The sequence below is a fragment of the Diorhabda sublineata genome, chromosome 8 (assembly GCF_026230105.1).
Source record: "Diorhabda sublineata isolate icDioSubl1.1 chromosome 8, icDioSubl1.1, whole genome shotgun sequence".
NCBI lineage: Eukaryota > Metazoa > Arthropoda > Insecta > Coleoptera > Chrysomelidae > Diorhabda > Diorhabda sublineata.
The window spans coordinates 5,541,562-5,560,459 of record NC_079481.1 but is presented as its reverse complement, the minus strand read 5'-3'; the positions used below and the strand labels follow the sequence as shown (position 1 = coordinate 5,560,459).

At 33.7% G+C, this 18,898-nt stretch overlaps 1 protein-coding gene across 1 annotated transcript in view; it reads left to right on the top strand.

Annotated features, from left to right (window-relative positions):
- Positions 1-18,898, top strand: part of LOC130447857 (dynein axonemal heavy chain 6) — a 97,610-nt gene that overhangs the window by 73,073 nt on the left and 5,639 nt on the right. The window contains exons 49-54 of the mRNA XM_056784894.1: positions 9,272-9,503; positions 11,514-11,662; positions 11,749-11,936; positions 12,572-12,773; positions 12,837-13,077; positions 13,171-13,371. Of these exons, the coding sequence (XP_056640872.1) occupies positions 9,272-9,503; positions 11,514-11,662; positions 11,749-11,936; positions 12,572-12,773; positions 12,837-13,077; positions 13,171-13,371 (1,213 nt within the window). The remainder of the gene's footprint in view (positions 1-9,271; positions 9,504-11,513; positions 11,663-11,748; positions 11,937-12,571; positions 12,774-12,836; positions 13,078-13,170; positions 13,372-18,898) is intronic.

The window sequence follows — 18,898 nt, the reverse complement described above, 5'->3', positions numbered from 1 at the left end:
AAATACTACGGTGTGCAAAGAATCCTTGACAAAAAAATGCACCCTTACCACATTTACAGTAATTGTTAGTTATTTATGAAAAGTATAATCGATGGAAAACTTCTGTGACAGAAGGAAATGGCATCAATGTTTTGCTGGCAGCGAACAGGAGCTGAAATACTACGGTGTGCAAAGAATCCTTGACAAAAAAATGCACCCTTACCACATTTACAGTAATTGTTAGTTATTTATGAAAAGTATAATCGATGGAAAACTTCTGTGACAGAAGGAAATGGCATCAATGTTTTGCTGGCAGCGAACAGGAGCTGAAATACTACGGTGTGCAAAGAATCCTTGACAAAAAAATGCACCCTTACCACATTTACAGTAATTGATAGTTAATTATGAAAAGTATAATCGATGGAAAACTTCTGTGACAGAAGGAAATGGCATCAATGTTTTGCTGGCAGCGAACAGGAGCTGAAATACTACGGTGTGCAAAGAATCCTTGACAAAAAAATGCACCCTTACCACATTTACAGTAATTGTTAGTTATTTATGAAAAGTATAATCGATGGAAAACTTCTGTGACAGAAGGAAATGGCATCAATGTTTTGCTGGCAGCGAACAGGAGCTGAAATACTACGGTGTGCAAAGAATCCTTGACAAAAAAATGCACCCTTACCACATTTACAGTAATTGTTAGTTATTTATGAAAAGTATAATCGATGGAAAACTTCTGTGACAGAAGGAAATGGCATCAATGTTTTGCTGGCAGCGAACAGGAGCTGAAATACTACGGTGTGCAAAGAATCCTTGACAAAAAAATGCACCCTTACCACATTTACAGTAATTGATAGTTAATTATGAAAAGTATAATCGATGGAAAACTTCTGTGACAGAAGGAAATGGCATCAATGTTTTGCTGGCAGCGAACAGGAGCTGAAATACTACGGTGTGCAAAGAATCCTTGACAAAAAAATGCACCCTTACCACATTTACAGTAATTGATAGTTAATTATGAAAAGTATAATCGATGGAAAACTTCTGTGACAGAAGGAAATGGCATCAATGTTTTGCTGGCAGCGAACAGGAGCTGAAATACTACGGTGTGCAAAGAATCCTTGACAAAAAAATGCACCCTTACCACATTTACAGTAATTGATAGTTCATTATGAAAAGTATAATCGATGGAAAACTTCTGTAACAGAAGGAAATGGCATCAATGTTTTGCTGGCAGCGAACAGGAGCTGAAATACTACGGTGTGCAAAGAATCCTTGACAAAAAAATGCACCCTTACCACATTTACAGTAATTGATAGTTAATTATGAAAAGTATAATCGATGGAAAACTTCTGTAACAGAAGGAAATGGCATCAATGTTTTGCTGGCAGCGAACAGGAGCTGAAATACTACGGTGTGCAAAGAATCCTCGACAAAAAAATGCACCCTTACCACATTTACAGTAATTGATAGTTAATTATGAAAAGTATAATCGATGGAAAACTTCTGTAACAAAAGGAAATGGCATCAATGTTTTGCTGGCAGCGAACAGGAGCTGAAATACTACGGTGTGCAAAGAATCCTTGACAAAAAAATGCACCCTTACCACATTTACAGTAATTGTTAGTTATTTATGAAAAGTATAATCGATGGAAAACTTCTGTGACAGAAGGAAATGGCATCAATGTTTTGCTGGCAGCGAACAGGAGCTGAAATACTACGGTGTGCAAAGAATCCTTGACAAAAAAATGCACCCTTACCACATTTACAGTAATTGTTAGTTATTTATGAAAAGTATAATCGATGGAAAACTTCTGTGACAGAAGGAAATGGCATCAATGTTTTGCTGGCAGCGAACAGGAGCTGAAATACTACGGTGTGCAAAGAATCCTCGACAAAAAAATGCACCCTTACCACATTTACAGTAATTGATAGTTAATTATGAAAAGTATAATCGATGGAAAACTTCTGTAACAGAAGGAAATGGCATCAATGTTTTGCTGGCAGCGAACAGGAGCTGAAATACTACGGTGTGCAAAGAATCCTTGACAAAAAAATGCACCCTTACCACATTTACAGTAATTGTTAGTTATTTATGAAAAGTATAATCGATGGAAAACTTCTGTGACAGAAGGAAATGGCATCAATGTTTTGCTGGCAGCGAACAGGAGCTGAAATACTACGGTGTGCAAAGAATTCTTGACAAAAAAATGCACCCTTACCACATTTACAGTAATTGATAGTTAATTATGAAAAGTATAATCGATGGAAAACTTCTGTGACAGAAGGAAATGGCATCAATGTTTTGCTGGCAGCGAACAGGAGCTGAAATACTACGGTGTGCAAAGAATCCTCGACAAAAAAATGCACCCTTACCACATTTACAGTAATTGATAGTTAATTATGAAAAGTATAATCGATGGAAAACTTCTGTAACAGAAGGAAATGGCATCAATGTTTTGCTGGCAGCGAACAGGAGCTGAAATACTACGGTGTGCAAAGAATCCTTGACAAAAAAATGCACCCTTACCACATTTACAGTAATTGTTAGTTATTTATGAAAAGTATAATCGATGGAAAACTTCTGTGACAGAAGGAAATGGCATCAATGTTTTGCTGGCAGCGAACAGGAGCTGAAATACTACGGTGTGCAAAGAATCCTTGACAAAAAAATGCACCCTTACCACATTTACAGTAATTGATAGTTAATTATGAAAAGTATAATCGATGGAAAACTTCTGTGACAGAAGGAAATGGCATCAATGTTTTGCTGGCAGCGAACAGGAGCTGAAATACTACGGTGTGCAAAGAATCCTTGACAAAAAAATGCACCCTTACCACATTTACAGTAATTGATAGTTAATTATGAAAAGTATAATCGATGGAAAACTTCTGTGACAGAAGGAAATGGCATCAATGTTTTGCTGGCAGCGAACAGGAGCTGAAATACTACGGTGTGCAAAGAATCCTTGACAAAAAAATGCACCCTTACCACATTTACAGTAATTGTTAGTTATTTATGAAAAGTATAATCGATGGAAAACTTCTGTGACAGAAGGAAATGGCATCAATGTTTTGCTGGCAGCGAACAGGAGCTGAAATACTACGGTGTGCAAAGAATCCTTGACAAAAAAATGCACCCTTACCACATTTACAGTAATTGTTAGTTATTTATGAAAAGTATAATCGATGGAAAACTTCTGTGACAGAAGGAAATGGCATCAATGTTTTGCTGGCAGCGAACAGGAGCTGAAATACTACGGTGTGCAAAGAATCCTTGACAAAAAAATGCACCCTTACCACATTTACAGTAATTGATAGTTAATTATGAAAAGTATAATCGATGGAAAACTTCTGTGACAGAAGGAAATGGCATCAATGTTTTGCTGGCAGCGAACAGGAGCTGAAATACTACGGTGTGCAAAGAATCCTTGACAAAAAAATGCACCCTTACCACATTTACAGTAATTGTTAGTTATTTATGAAAAGTATAATCGATGGAAAACTTCTGTGACAGAAGGAAATGGCATCAATGTTTTGCTGGCAGCGAACAGGAGCTGAAATACTACGGTGTGCAAAGAATCCTTGACAAAAAAATGCACCCTTACCACATTTACAGTAATTGTTAGTTAATTATGAAAAGTATAATCGATGGAAAACTTCTGTGACAGAAGGAAATGGCATCAATGTTTTGCTGGCAGCGAACAGGAGCTGAAATACTACGGTGTGCAAAGAATCCTTGACAAAAAAATGCACCCTTACCACATTTACAGTAATTGATAGTTAATTATGAAAAGTATAATCGATGGAAAACTTCTGTGACAGAAGGAAATGGCATCAATGTTTTGCTGGCAGCGAACAGGAGCTGAAATACTACGGTGTGCAAAGAATCCTTGACAAAAAAATGCACCCTTACCACATTTACAGTAATTGTTAGTTATTTATGAAAAGTATAATCGATGGAAAACTTCTGTGACAGAAGGAAATGGCATCAATGTTTTGCTGGCAGCGAACAGGAGCTGAAATACTACGGTGTGCAAAGAATCCTTGACAAAAAAATGCACCCTTACCACATTTACAGTAATTGTTAGTTATTTATGAAAAGTATAATCGATGGAAAACTTCTGTGACAGAAGGAAATGGCATCAATGTTTTGCTGGCAGCGAACAGGAGCTGAAATACTACGGTGTGCAAAGAATCCTTGACAAAAAAATGCACCCTTACCACATTTACAGTAATTGATAGTTAATTATGAAAAGTATAATCGATGGAAAACTTCTGTGACAGAAGGAAATGGCATCAATGTTTTGCTGGCAGCGAACAGGAGCTGAAATACTACGGTGTGCAAAGAATCCTTGACAAAAAAATGCACCCTTACCACATTTACAGTAATTGATAGTTAATTATGAAAAGTATAATCGATGGAAAACTTCTGTGACAGAAGGAAATGGCATCAATGTTTTGCTGGCAGCGAACAGGAGCTGAAATACTACGGTGTGCAAAGAATCCTTGACAAAAAAATGCACCCTTACCACATTTACAGTAATTGATAGTTAATTATGAAAAGTATAATCGATGGAAAACTTCTGTAACAGAAGGAAATGGCATCAATGTTTTGCTGGCAGCGAACAGGAGCTGAAATACTACGGTGTGCAAAGAATCCTTGACAAAAAAATGCACCCTTACCACATTTACAGTAATTGATAGTTAATTATGAAAAGTATAATCGATGGAAAACTTCTGTAACAGAAGGAAATGGCATCAATGTTTTGCTGGCAGCGAACAGGAGCTGAAATACTACGGTGTGCAAAGAATCCTCGACAAAAAAATGCACCCTTACCACATTTACAGTAATTGATAGTTAATTATGAAAAGTATAATCGATGGAAAACTTCTGTAACAAAAGGAAATGGCATCAATGTTTTGCTGGCAGCGAACAGGAGCTGAAATACTACGGTGTGCAAAGAATCCTTGACAAAAAAATGCACCCTTACCACATTTACAGTAATTGTTAGTTATTTATGAAAAGTATAATCGATGGAAAACTTCTGTGACAGAAGGAAATGGCATCAATGTTTTGCTGGCAGCGAACAGGAGCTGAAATACTACGGTGTGCAAAGAATCCTTGACAAAAAAATGCACCCTTACCACATTTACAGTAATTGTTAGTTATTTATGAAAAGTATAATCGATGGAAAACTTCTGTGACAGAAGGAAATGGCATCAATGTTTTGCTGGCAGCGAACAGGAGCTGAAATACTACGGTGTGCAAAGAATCCTCGACAAAAAAATGCACCCTTACCACATTTACAGTAATTGATAGTTAATTATGAAAAGTATAATCGATGGAAAACTTCTGTAACAGAAGGAAATGGCATCAATGTTTTGCTGGCAGCGAACAGGAGCTGAAATACTACGGTGTGCAAAGAATCCTTGACAAAAAAATGCACCCTTACCACATTTACAGTAATTGTTAGTTATTTATGAAAAGTATAATCGATGGAAAACTTCTGTGACAGAAGGAAATGGCATCAATGTTTTGCTGGCAGCGAACAGGAGCTGAAATACTACGGTGTGCAAAGAATCCTTGACAAAAAAATGCACCCTTACCACATTTACAGTAATTGATAGTTAATTATGAAAAGTATAATCGATGGAAAACTTCTGTGACAGAAGGAAATGGCATCAATGTTTTGCTGGCAGCGAACAGGAGCTGAAATACTACGGTGTGCAAAGAATCCTCGACAAAAAAATGCACCCTTACCACATTTACAGTAATTGATAGTTAATTATGAAAAGTATAATCGATGGAAAACTTCTGTAACAGAAGGAAATGGCATCAATGTTTTGCTGGCAGCGAACAGGAGCTGAAATACTACGGTGTGCAAAGAATCCTTGACAAAAAAATGCACCCTTACCACATTTACAGTAATTGTTAGTTATTTATGAAAAGTATAATCGATGGAAAACTTCTGTGACAGAAGGAAATGGCATCAATGTTTTGCTGGCAGCGAACAGGAGCTGAAATACTACGGTGTGCAAAGAATCCTTGACAAAAAAATGCACCCTTACCACATTTACAGTAATTGATAGTTAATTATGAAAAGTATAATCGATGGAAAACTTCTGTGACAGAAGGAAATGGCATCAATGTTTTGCTGGCAGCGAACAGGAGCTGAAATACTACGGTGTGCAAAGAATCCTTGACAAAAAAATGCACCCTTACCACATTTACAGTAATTGATAGTTAATTATGAAAAGTATAATCGATGGAAAACTTCTGTGACAGAAGGAAATGGCATCAATGTTTTGCTGGCAGCGAACAGGAGCTGAAATACTACGGTGTGCAAAGAATCCTTGACAAAAAAATGCACCCTTACCACATTTACAGTAATTGTTAGTTATTTATGAAAAGTATAATCGATGGAAAACTTCTGTGACAGAAGGAAATGGCATCAATGTTTTGCTGGCAGCGAACAGGAGCTGAAATACTACGGTGTGCAAAGAATCCTTGACAAAAAAATGCACCCTTACCACATTTACAGTAATTGATAGTTAATTATGAAAAGTATAATCGATGGAAAACTTCTGTGACAGAAGGAAATGGCATCAATGTTTTGCTGGCAGCGAACAGGAGCTGAAATACTACGGTGTGCAAAGAATCCTTGACAAAAAAATGCACCCTTACCACATTTACAGTAATTGATAGTTAATTATGAAAAGTATAATCGATGGAAAACTTCTGTGACAGAAGGAAATGGCATCAATGTTTTGCTGGCAGCGAACAGGAGCTGAAATACTACGGTGTGCAAAGAATCCTTGACAAAAAAATGCACCCTTACCACATTTACAGTAATTGTTAGTTATTTATGAAAAGTATAATCGATGGAAAACTTCTGTGACAGAAGGAAATGGCATCAATGTTTTGCTGGTAGCGAACAGGAGCTGAAATACTACGGTGTGCAAAGAATCCTTGACAAAAAAATGCACCCTTACCACATTTACAGTAATTGATAGTTAATTATGAAAAGTATAATCGATGGAAAACTTCTGTGACAGAAGGAAATGGCATCAATGTTTTGCTGGCAGCGAACAGGAGCTGAAATACTACGGTGTGCAAAGAATCCTTGACAAAAAAATGCACCCTTACCACATTTACAGTAATTGATAGTTAATTATGAAAAGTATAATCGATGGAAAACTTCTGTGACAGAAGGAAATGGCATCAATGTTTTGCTGGTAGCGAACAGGAGCTGAAATACTACGGTGTGCAAAGAATCCTTGACAAAAAAATGCACCCTTACCACATTTACAGTAATTGATAGTTAATTATGAAAAGTATAATCGATGGAAAACTTCTGTGACAGAAGGAAATGGCATCAATGTTTTGCTGGCAGCGAACAGGAGCTGAAATACTACGGTGTGCAAAGAATCCTTGACAAAAAAATGCACCCTTACCACATTTACAGTAATTGATAGTTAATTATGAAAAGTATAATCGATGGAAAACTTCTGTGACAGAAGGAAATGGCATCAATGTTTTGCTGGCAGCGAACAGGAGCTGAAATACTACGGTGTGCAAAGAATCCTTGACAAAAAAATGCACCCTTACCACATTTACAGTAATTGTTAGTTATTTATGAAAAGTATAATCGATGGAAAACTTCTGTGACAGAAGGAAATGGCATCAATGTTTTGCTGGCAGCGAACAGGAGCTGAAGTACTGCGAAAGTTGATTTTGAAAAAAAAATAGCATTTGGTAGGTGGACTTTACAAAAAGTTAATAAACAGAAAGACTTATTCGACTATTTTCTATTTGAAGATGAAATCACGTTTAATAAAAATAATCGTGTTAACAGAATGTGATATAAATTCGATTACATATCACAATTTTTAATTATTTTCATCTATCTTCAATTATCAGTATTTTTATAATACTTCTAGTCAGAAGCGAAACTATCCACTCATTTTTCTGGATAACTAGTCTTTCAAGGTCTGTTCAATCACTTCCTTCCAGGTCCTTGAGAGTCTTCTTCTATTCTGCGGTTGATACATCAATACTTCTTCTTCGACAACCTTTTCTGCTCCATCCTAATCCCATCTTTGTACCAGAACAGTTGCTTGTTCTGTATTTTCTCTGAAGTCGTCTATACTCGACCTGTTCTTCGAAAGCTTTGCAAAGAATGAACGCGAACATGACGCTGGTTCGCTAGTAAACATAACCTTAAAAGTGCATGTATTTAAAGAAATTTAAACAGTTATCAACGATTTTGCATTATTTATGAAATTAAACATATACGAAGCGTCTTTTTACTCGGCGTTAGTGAATGAAGTTCCTCAATTTGAATAGAAATATTTTATTATTGCGCAGATACTCAACGGAACATTCCATAATCAAACCTGATTGTCGATTAGATCAGGAAGTTAATCACCAGTTTGGTCATGGGAAAATAATTCCCTATATTCTGTCAAATTTCAGTTTTCTTGATTCTTTTCGACTGTTTGTTATATAAATACTCATAAGCACGTATAAATTCTATCAGCCTTTCACTCAGATAAGTCATTTTTAAAGGTTTCTGCAACTACAAACTACCTTTAAAAGTGAGGTTATGTTTTTGACGTGCAACCACGATCAGCGCCCTAAACCTTCATAAATGTCAAGGATAGTTCAAATTGTTGAGAAACTGTGATAACGTACACAATGATCGCGATTGTACGCGCTCTTGACGTCGAAGTTAACCTACTTTCTACGCGCTGATCGTCACTGAACGTCAAAAACATAACCTCACTTTTCTAAGGTATTTTGTAGTTGCAGAAACCTTGAATAACGACTTATCTGGGTGATAGGAATGTATATTTCTTCCTGATCTAATCGTTTAGGTCCAAAAGTTGATCATATAAACCCCGATTCATTCTTCTATGTTTTAATTCGTATGAATCTATTTAAGTAACGGTACATACTTTTATTCAAATTGAGGGTCTGACCCACCGACTCCGTGTCCAATGATATTTATATTTCCCTATACATTTCTTACAGTAAAGTAAAAATATATCAAAATTTTTGATCACTGTTGAAATTTCTTTATATACTGCACATTTAAGGTTATGTTTACTAGAGAACCAGCATCATGTTCCCGTACAAGCGCGATTATTGTGTCAGTTATCACAGTTTCTCAACACCTTTGACATTTATGAACATCTAGAGCTCGCCCAACCAATTAGGTTATCAAAAAATTACTTCGAAATGAAAAACTCGATCGGAGCTTAGTTGATTCGTGTTGTATTCTAGGTATTCAATAATGTGATAGAAGTAAGTGAAAAAAATGAAATATTGGAACAGAGATTGGCGATTCTATTGAGAGAAATAACGAAAGCAGTGTACACCATCATATCTCGAGGTCTATTCGAAAGACATAAACTTGTTTATAGTTTCATGTTATGCGTTGCTGTACTGCAACAAAATGGAATAGTATCGGATGCTCAGTGGAATTTCTTGTTGAGAGGACCTGTAGGAACTAAAAGTAAAATAACATCAAAATATTTAATTTGCCTCGAAACGGAACTCCACCGATTGGCGCTTCAAATTTTTACCACGCACACTTGTACTCGAAAGAATTTTTGGTAACTCGCAAGGAAAGGGGATGGGAACAAATTTTTCCTAACCTAACCTAACCACCGGATCTGTATCCTATATCCTGGTGATTCAAATTCAAAGGTTATTTGTTAATTAATGTTGGCAATATCTGTGAGAATAAACCTACAACAATTTCAAAAACTGCGTAGTTATTTGAACTTGTATAATATTTAGTTTTCTTCTCATCATTTCCTAAAGGTTCGATGTTCTTATATGAGCTAACTCAGTTGAAGCATCAGATATGTCTTTTAATGATAAATCTGTCTGCACTTCTTGGGTACATCCACATGAAAATTCTCCTGGAACATTTTCTGTACTTGTTCTTTGAGTTTCACCATCTTCTAGTGAAACTTAAATAAGATTATTGACAATTTAGAACTTGACACTTAATTTCTGGAACCGTTGGGGATATTCATACTGAAAACACTGTTTACACCAGCACTCACAATTACACTGTCTGACGCGCGTTTCGATAACCAAGTTATGGTCTTCAGAAACTGAAAGTAAACAATCTGAAGACGATAACTTGGTCGTCGAAACGCGCGTCAGACAGTGTAGTTGTGCGTGTTGGTGTAGTGGTGATGTAAACAGTGTATTACTTAGTAATGAGTATGGCCTCTTGCCCCAATAACATCTCTCATACGATTAGGCGTAGATCTAATCAAGTTAGCTGTTATTTCTTTAGATATGTTAAGCCATTCTTCTTCTACTGCATCAATAAGCTCTGAAATCGAGTTTCTGATGAGAAGTCTAGCTCGAACTCTTCCTTTTAGCTCATCCCATAAATGTTTTATCGGATTTAGGTCGGGTCTGTGTGCTGGCCACTCTTCTGCAATGTAATCTTGCACGATTCTGGCAGTGTACGGCTTTGCATCGTCTTTCATAAAGGTAAATTCGTCTCCAATGTAGTCGATACGGTAGTTTCGTGCTCTTATAGAAATTGCACCTCGGTTCATGCAGAAACCGCCTCCATAAGCTCTCCGATTTTCAAAGCAACAATCAGCAAACTGTTCTCTTGGATCTTCGGTACACTTTCCTTCTTTAATCTGTACCAAGGAGGCATATTCTGGTCTCATCTGGGAATAGAACAGATCTCCATTGTTTCAACGTCCAATTCATATGATCCTGTGCGAAACGCAGGTGTTTTTACCGATAAGCTGGAGTGAGTTTTGGACCAATCGCATCTGTTTTAGGGGTCAGGTCTGCGTCTTTACTGTCCACTGACTAATAGTCACTCTTCGTACCTCACGGAGCTGTCGTTGCAATTGAACGGTGAGGGTCCAGTCTGCTCTTAACTCTGACTCTTCGAACCACTGTGCGGGTGATAGACCTTTTATATATGTCTCTTCTGTTTTAAAATTAGTTTTTTTTGATAATTTTCGAAAGATAGTTGAAAATTTTGACGTTCCGACACTTTCAGTCTTTATCAAAATAGTCGTAGCGTCAAAATTTTTAATTATCTTTCGAAAATTATCAAAAAAAAATCATTTTTCAACAGAAGAGACCTAAAATCAAGACGATTTAAAAACAAATATATAAAGCTTATAGTGTTGAAGATTCTATGGATGCAAATATATATTTTTCGTGGGCTCCCAACTATAGAGAAAATGATTAAAAAAATTTTTTACGCCCTTCCCATGCGAGACGCCAAAAATCCTTTTAGGTAAAACTTTGAAGTCCATCGGTGGGTTTCCTTTTAATTTATTTATTTTTGTGATATATGTGATACAAAATTATTTCTTTTGATGTAAAAACATTATTTAGAATTAATATGATAATAACAATAATAACAAAGTGATATTTTTGATTTGGAAATATATTTTCATTGTGAAAATGAAACGAAAGGGCTAAAAGGAATGTCGGGGAGTTTGTTTTTGATTGGACGTTCATTTTTTAGCTACGTTACCGAAAAAACCGGATTATCCGATAATAACTGATACTATATGGACAGCGGCTAATTATTTGTCATACACTTACAAACATTTTGAAGGTTTACAAAATGAACTTTTGAACATCATCAAGGTGCAAATAGGAGATTATCAATTAGTAAGTTTTAATTATCACATTTCTATTGTCCCACTAAATTATTTCGAATGTGAAGTATTATTTTTAACGATTTTCTTCCTATATAGGACATCCAATTAATAAGTAATTCAAAACCGAGCCAAATCAATTGGAATGATCGTCTTGATGATTTCGACAAATTGATGCTCATAAAATCATTAGCAGAAGAAAAACTTATTTTCGCTATAACGGAATACGTGAAAACTAAACTGGGAAAAGTGTTTATAGAAAGTCCTCAAGTTTCCTTACCAGTTTTGTGAGTATAGATTACCAAAAATTTCAGTCGACCTAGAAACAAAAATTGAATATATTTCAGATATTTTTTCTTACAATTAACTGCATTGGTAGTTTGAAAAATTGTTGTAAACATAACCTAATAATTTTGATTTATCCAAATTTTTACTAATCACATATTTAGGACTTGATTTCTCTTTAAACAGAACCGCATTTAATGAAAGTTTTATTAGAAATTAGAGCAAAGTCGTGTCAATGATTTATTTGAGATTTACGTATAAAAAAATCAAATTTCATCACATTTTAAGCATTATTTATTCATACTTCAAACATATTCATTGTATCTATTAACAAAAGTTTCAATAAAAGACAAAATATTTCTATTAAATCAATTTTATTAGTGACACGTTGTTTCCCTAAACTCCAAGCCACTTTCAAAGTCCGGCAACATCGTTTTAATATTATATACTAATTGAGAAGGTTAATTTTTGTCGCAAATTTCATCAAATGCTACACATATGGAGCAGGTGATGGAGTATTAATGCCTTTTGGTGAGGAAATTCATCTTTTTGTAGCGATTCGTTCTGTTGCTAAAGCATTGAGCTCTCAAGTTGATCTGGAAACTATTTTGGCTGATTTGTTATAAAATTGTTACAGATATCAAGATACCAGTAACTCCGTACCCCTCATTTTCATTCTCAGCACCGGTTCTGATCCGTTCGGCGCTTTCCAAAGATTCGCCGCCGAAATGGAATACGGTAACAGAATCAAATCGATTTCTTTGGGTCAAGGACAAGGTCCAGTTGCCGAAAAACTCATCCAAGATGCTGTCGAAACAGGAGATTGGGTGTTTTTACAAGTAAATACCTTCATTTTTCCAATACGAATTCACTGTTTTATTTTTTGACGAATTTCCTTTCAGAATTGTCATTTAGCGACATCGTGGATGTTATCGATGGAAAAAATTGTCCTGACCATAGCTAGAGATTCCAATAAGGTCCATAAACAATTTAGATTGTATATGAGTTCGATGCCGTCTAAAACGTTTCCGGTGTCGGTGTTACAGAATTCGGTTAAAGTTACAAACGAACCGCCGAAAGGTCTAAGGGCCAATATCAAAAGATCCTTTTCGGAAATGGATAAAGCATTCTTTGAAGATCATCGTAAGTTTTCGGTATTTTCCAAAAATCCCTAAATTATTAGTAGATAGAAACAACTGGCAACAACGCTTTCGAGCTACATCAAGATTTTTTTAGCATTGGAACACAAATGGAAGGCGATGCTGTTCGGCTTGTGTACGTTCCATGCAGTAGTTCAAGAAAGGAAGAAATTCGGTCCTTTGGGATGGAATATAATTTATGAATTCAACGACAGCGACAGAGATTTTGCATTCAATACTTTAAAGATGTTTTGTGCTGAGGGATTCATACCCTGGGATGCGTTGGAGTATCTCACAGGTAAAAATAAATTACCTAATTACCTGGTAATAAGATCCTCACCGTCTTTGAAGCAAAATCAAATCTTGGAAGTTTCCTCCTTGACAATTACCATTCTTCTATTGATCTATAGTATTTCCTCTGTCCAATCTGGTTCGTTTTATTTATGAATTGAGAGATTCCCAAAGCGATTGAGTGGTTCCAAGTTTGATCAAATCGTCTCCTATATCCATCACGGATCTGACGTCAGATCATTGACAACTTTGTAAAACTCAAGACTCTGTTTTGATTCTAAGATTATGCTCCATTAGTACCGCTGTGTTGTCTGTGCAGTGTCTGCACGCTAATTCGATTGTTATCCTTATAGCAATAAACTGGGTATCTTCACAAAAGCGTATCTTCTACCCCCTTTAAGATTTTTATATTTCCGTTCTTTCCAACTCGACTTTTTTTGGATCTATCCGTGCAATGGAATTCACTATTTGAAGGCAGGCTGATCTAATTTTGATCCAACTCCCCCGAGTTGGGTATCTCGATATTGCAATATCTCTCAAGTAGGTGGATCCTTTGGTTCCTGTCATTCATAGTGTTATCCTGCGTATGAAAAAGTGGACAACCAATATGTATACGTCAGTCAGTAGGTTCAATATTGATTATTAGAAATTTTGTAAATTACAATATTCGAGGCACTTTATTTGAATATTAGAATGTTCAGGACACTTTTTTGCATATTAGAATATGCAAGACACTTTTTGCATAATAGAATGTTCAGGACACTTTTGCATAATAGAATGTTCGATGCACTTTTTTGCATATTAAAATGTTCAGGATAATTCCTTGCATAATGAAATGTTCAAGACACTTTTTTGCATATTAGAATGTTCAAGACACTTTTGCATAATAGAATGTTCGATGCACTTTTTTGCATATTAAAATGTTCAGGATAATTCTTTGCATAATGAAATGTTCAAGACACTTTTTTGCATATTAGAATGTTCAAGACACTTTTGCATAATAGAATGTTCGATGCACTTTTTTGCATATTAAAATGTTCAGGATAATTCTTTGCATAATGAAATGTTCAAGACACTTTTTTGCATATTAGAATGTTCAAGACACTTTGCATAAAAGAAGGTTCAGAACAATTTTTGCATAATAAAATATTCAAGACACTTTTTTTGCATATTAAAATGTCCAGGGCACTTTATTGCATATTAAAAAGTTGGAAATATTTTTTGCATATTAAAATGTTCGAGGAACTTTTTTGCATATTAAAATGTTCAAGACACTTTGCATAATAGAATGTTCAGGACAATTTTTGCATAATAAAATAATCAAGACACTTTTTTGCATATTAAAATGTTCAGGGCACTTTATTGCATATTAAAAAGTTGGAAATATTTTTTTGCATATTAAAATATTCGAGACACTTTTTTACATATTAAAACGTTCAGGACACTTCGCATAATAGAATGTTGAGGACAATTTTTGCATAACTTAATATTCCAGACACTTTTTGTATATTACAATGTTCGAGACACTTTTGGCATAACAGCATGCTCAGGTTTTTTGCATAATAAAATGTTCAAGGCGCTTTTCTGCATAATATAATATTACAGACACTTTTCTGCATATTACAATGTTCGAGGAACTTTTTTGCATATTAAAATGTTCGAGGAACTTTTTTGCATATTAAAATGTTCGAGGAACTTTTTTGCATATTAAAATATTCAAGACACTTTGCATAACAGAAAGTTCAGGACAATTATTACATAATAAAATATTTTAGACACTTTTTTGCATATTAAAAAGTTGGAGATATTTTTTTGCATATTAAAATGTTCAAGACACTTTGCATAATAGAATGTTCAGGACAATTTTTGCATAATAAAATAATCAAGACACTTTTTTGCATATTAAAATGTTCAGGGCACTTTATTGCATATTAAAAAGTTGGAAATATTTTTTTGCATATTAAAATATTCGAGACACTTTTTTACATATTAAAACGTTCAGGACACTTCGCATAATAGAATGTTGAGGACAATTTTTGCATAACTTAATATTCCAGACACTTTTTGTATATTACAATGTTCGAGACACTTTTGGCATAACAGCATGCTCAGGTTTTTTGCATAATAAAATGTTCAAGGCGCTTTTCTGCATAATATAATATTACAGACACTTTTCTGCATATTACAATGTTCGAGGAACTTTTTTGCATATTAAAATGTTCGAGGAACTTTTTTGCATATTAAAATGTTCGAGGAACTTTTTTGCATATTAAAATATTCAAGACACTTTGCATAACAGAAAGTTCAGGACAATTATTACATAATAAAATATTTTAGACACTTTTTTGCATATTAAAAAGTTGGAGATATTTTTTTGCATATTAAAATGTTCAAGACACTTTGCATAATAGAATGTTCAGGACAATTTTTGCATAATAAAATAATCAAGACACTTTTTTGCATATTAAAATGTTCAGGGCACTTTATTGCATATTAAAAAGTTGGAAATATTTTTTTGCATATTAAAATATTCGAGACACTTTTTTACATATTAAAACGTTCAGGACACTTCGCATAATAGAATGTTGAGGACAATTTTTGCATAACTTAATATTCCAGACACTTTTTGTATATTACAATGTTCGAGACACTTTTGGCATAACAGCATGCTCAGGTTTTTTTCATAATAAAATGTTCAAGGCGCTTTTCTGCATAATATAATATTACAGACACTTTTCTGCATATTACAATGTTCGAGGAACTTTTTTGCATATTAAAATGTTCGAGGAACTTTTTTGCATATTAAAATGTTCGAGGAACTTTTTTGCATATTAAAATATTCAAGACACTTTGCATAACAGAAAGTTCAGGACAATTATTACATAATAAAATATTTTAGACACTTTTTTGCATATTAAAAAGTTGGAGATATTTTTTTGCATATTAAAATGTTCAAGACACTTTGCATAATAGAATGTTCAGGACAATTTTTGCATAATAAAATAATCAAGACACTTTTTTGCATATTAAAATGTTCAGGGCACTTTATTGCATATTAAAAAGTTGGAAATATTTTTTTGCATATTAAAATATTCGAGACACTTTTTTACATATTAAAACGTTCAGGACACTTCGCATAATAGAATGTTGAGGACAATTTTTGCATAACTTAATATTCCAGACACTTTTTGTATATTACAATGTTCGAGACACTTTTGGCATAACAGCATGCTCAGGTTTTTTGCATAATAAAATGTTCAAGGCGCTTTTCTGCATAATATAATATTACAGACACTTTTCTGCATATTACAATGTTCGAGGAACTTTTTTGCATATTAAAATGTTCGAGGAACTTTTTTGCATATTAAAATGTTCGAGGAACTTTTTTGCATATTAAAATATTCAAGACACTTTGCATAACAGAAAGTTCAGGACAATTATTACATAATAAAATATTTTAGACACTTTTTTGCATATTAAAAAGTTGGAGATATTTTTTTGCATATTAAAATGTTCAAGACACTTTGCATAATAGAATGTTCAGGACAATTTTTGCATAATAAAATAATCAAGACACTTTTTTGCATATTAAAATGTTCAGGGCACTTTATTGCATATTAAAAAGTTGGAAATATTTTTTTGCATATTAAAATATTCGAGACACTTTTTTACATATTAAAACGTTCAGGACACTTCGCATAATAGAATGTTGAGGACAATTTTTGCATAACTTAATATTCCAGACACTTTTTGTATATTACAATGTTCGAGACACTTTTGGCATAACAGCATGCTCAGGTTTTTTGCATAATAAAATGTTCAAGGCGCTTTTCTGCATAATATAATATTACAGACACTTTTCTGCATATTACAATGTTCGAGGAACTTTTTTGCATATTAAAATGTTCGAGGAACTTTTTTGCATATTAAAATGTTGGAAATATTTTTTTGCATATTAAAATATTCGAGACACTTTTTTACATATTAAAACGTTCAGGACACTTCGCATAATAGAATGTTGAGGACAATTTTTGCATAACTTAATATTCCAGACACTTTTTGCATATTAAAATGTCCAGGGCACTTTATTGCATATTAAAAAGTTGGAAATATTTTTTGCATATTAAAATGTTCGAGGAACTTTTTTGCATATTAAAATGTTCGAGGAACTTTTTTGCATATTAAAAAGTTGGAGATATTTTTTTGCATATTAAAATGTTCAAGACACTTTGCATAATAGAATGTTCAGAACAATTTTTGCATAATAAAATAATCAAGACACTTTTTTGCATATTAAAATGTTCAGGGCACTTTATTGCATATTAAAAAGTTGGAAATATTTTTTTGCATATTAAAATATTCGAGACACTTTTTTACATATTAAAACGTTCAGGACACTTCGCATAATAGAATGTTGAGGACAATTTTTGCATAACTTAATATTCCAGACACTTTTTGCATATTAAAATGTCCAGGGCACTTTATTGCATATTAAAAAGTTGGAAATATTTTTTGCATATTAAAATGTTCGAGGAACTTTTTTGCATATTAAAATGTTCGAGGAACTTTTTTGCATATTAAAAAGTTGGAGATATTTTTTTGCATATTAAAATGTTCAAGACACTTTGCATAATAGAATGTTCAGAACAATTTTTGCATAATAAAATAATCAAGACACTTTTTTGCATATTAAAATGTTCAGGGCACTTTATTGCATATTAAAAAGTTGGAAATATTTTTTTGCATATTAAAATATTCGAGACACTTTTTTACATATTAAAACGTTCAGGACACTTCGCATAATAGAATGTTGAGGACAATTTTTGCATAACTTAATATTCCAGACACTTTTTGTATATTACAATGTTCGAGACACTTTTGGCATAACAGCATGCTCAGGTTTTTTGCATAATAAAATGTTCAAGGCGCTTTTCTGCATAATATAATATTACAGACACTTTTCTGCATATTACAATGTTCGAGGAACTTTTTTGTATATTAAAATGTTCGAGGAACTTTTTTGCATATTAAAATATTCAAGACACTTTGCATAACAGAAAGTTCAGGACAATTATTACATAATAAAATATTTTAGACACTTTTTTGCATATTAAAAAGTTGGAGATATTTTTTTGCATATTAAAATGTTCAAGACACTTTGCATAATAGAATGTTCAGGACAATTTTTGCATAATAAAATAATCAAGACACTTTTTCGCATATTAAAATGTTCAAGGCACTTTATTGCATATTAAAAAGTTGGAAATATTTTTTTGCATATTAAAATATTCGAGACACCTTTTTACATATTAAAACGTTCAGGACACTTCGCATAATAGAATGTTGAGGACAATTTTTGCATAACTTAATATTCCAGACACTTTTTGTATATTACAATGTTCGAGGCACTTTTGGCATAACAGCATGCTCAGGTTTTTTTGCATAATAAAATGTTCAAGGCGCTTTTCTGCATAATATAATATTACAGACACTTTTCTGCATATTACAATGTTCGAGGAACTTTTTTGCATATT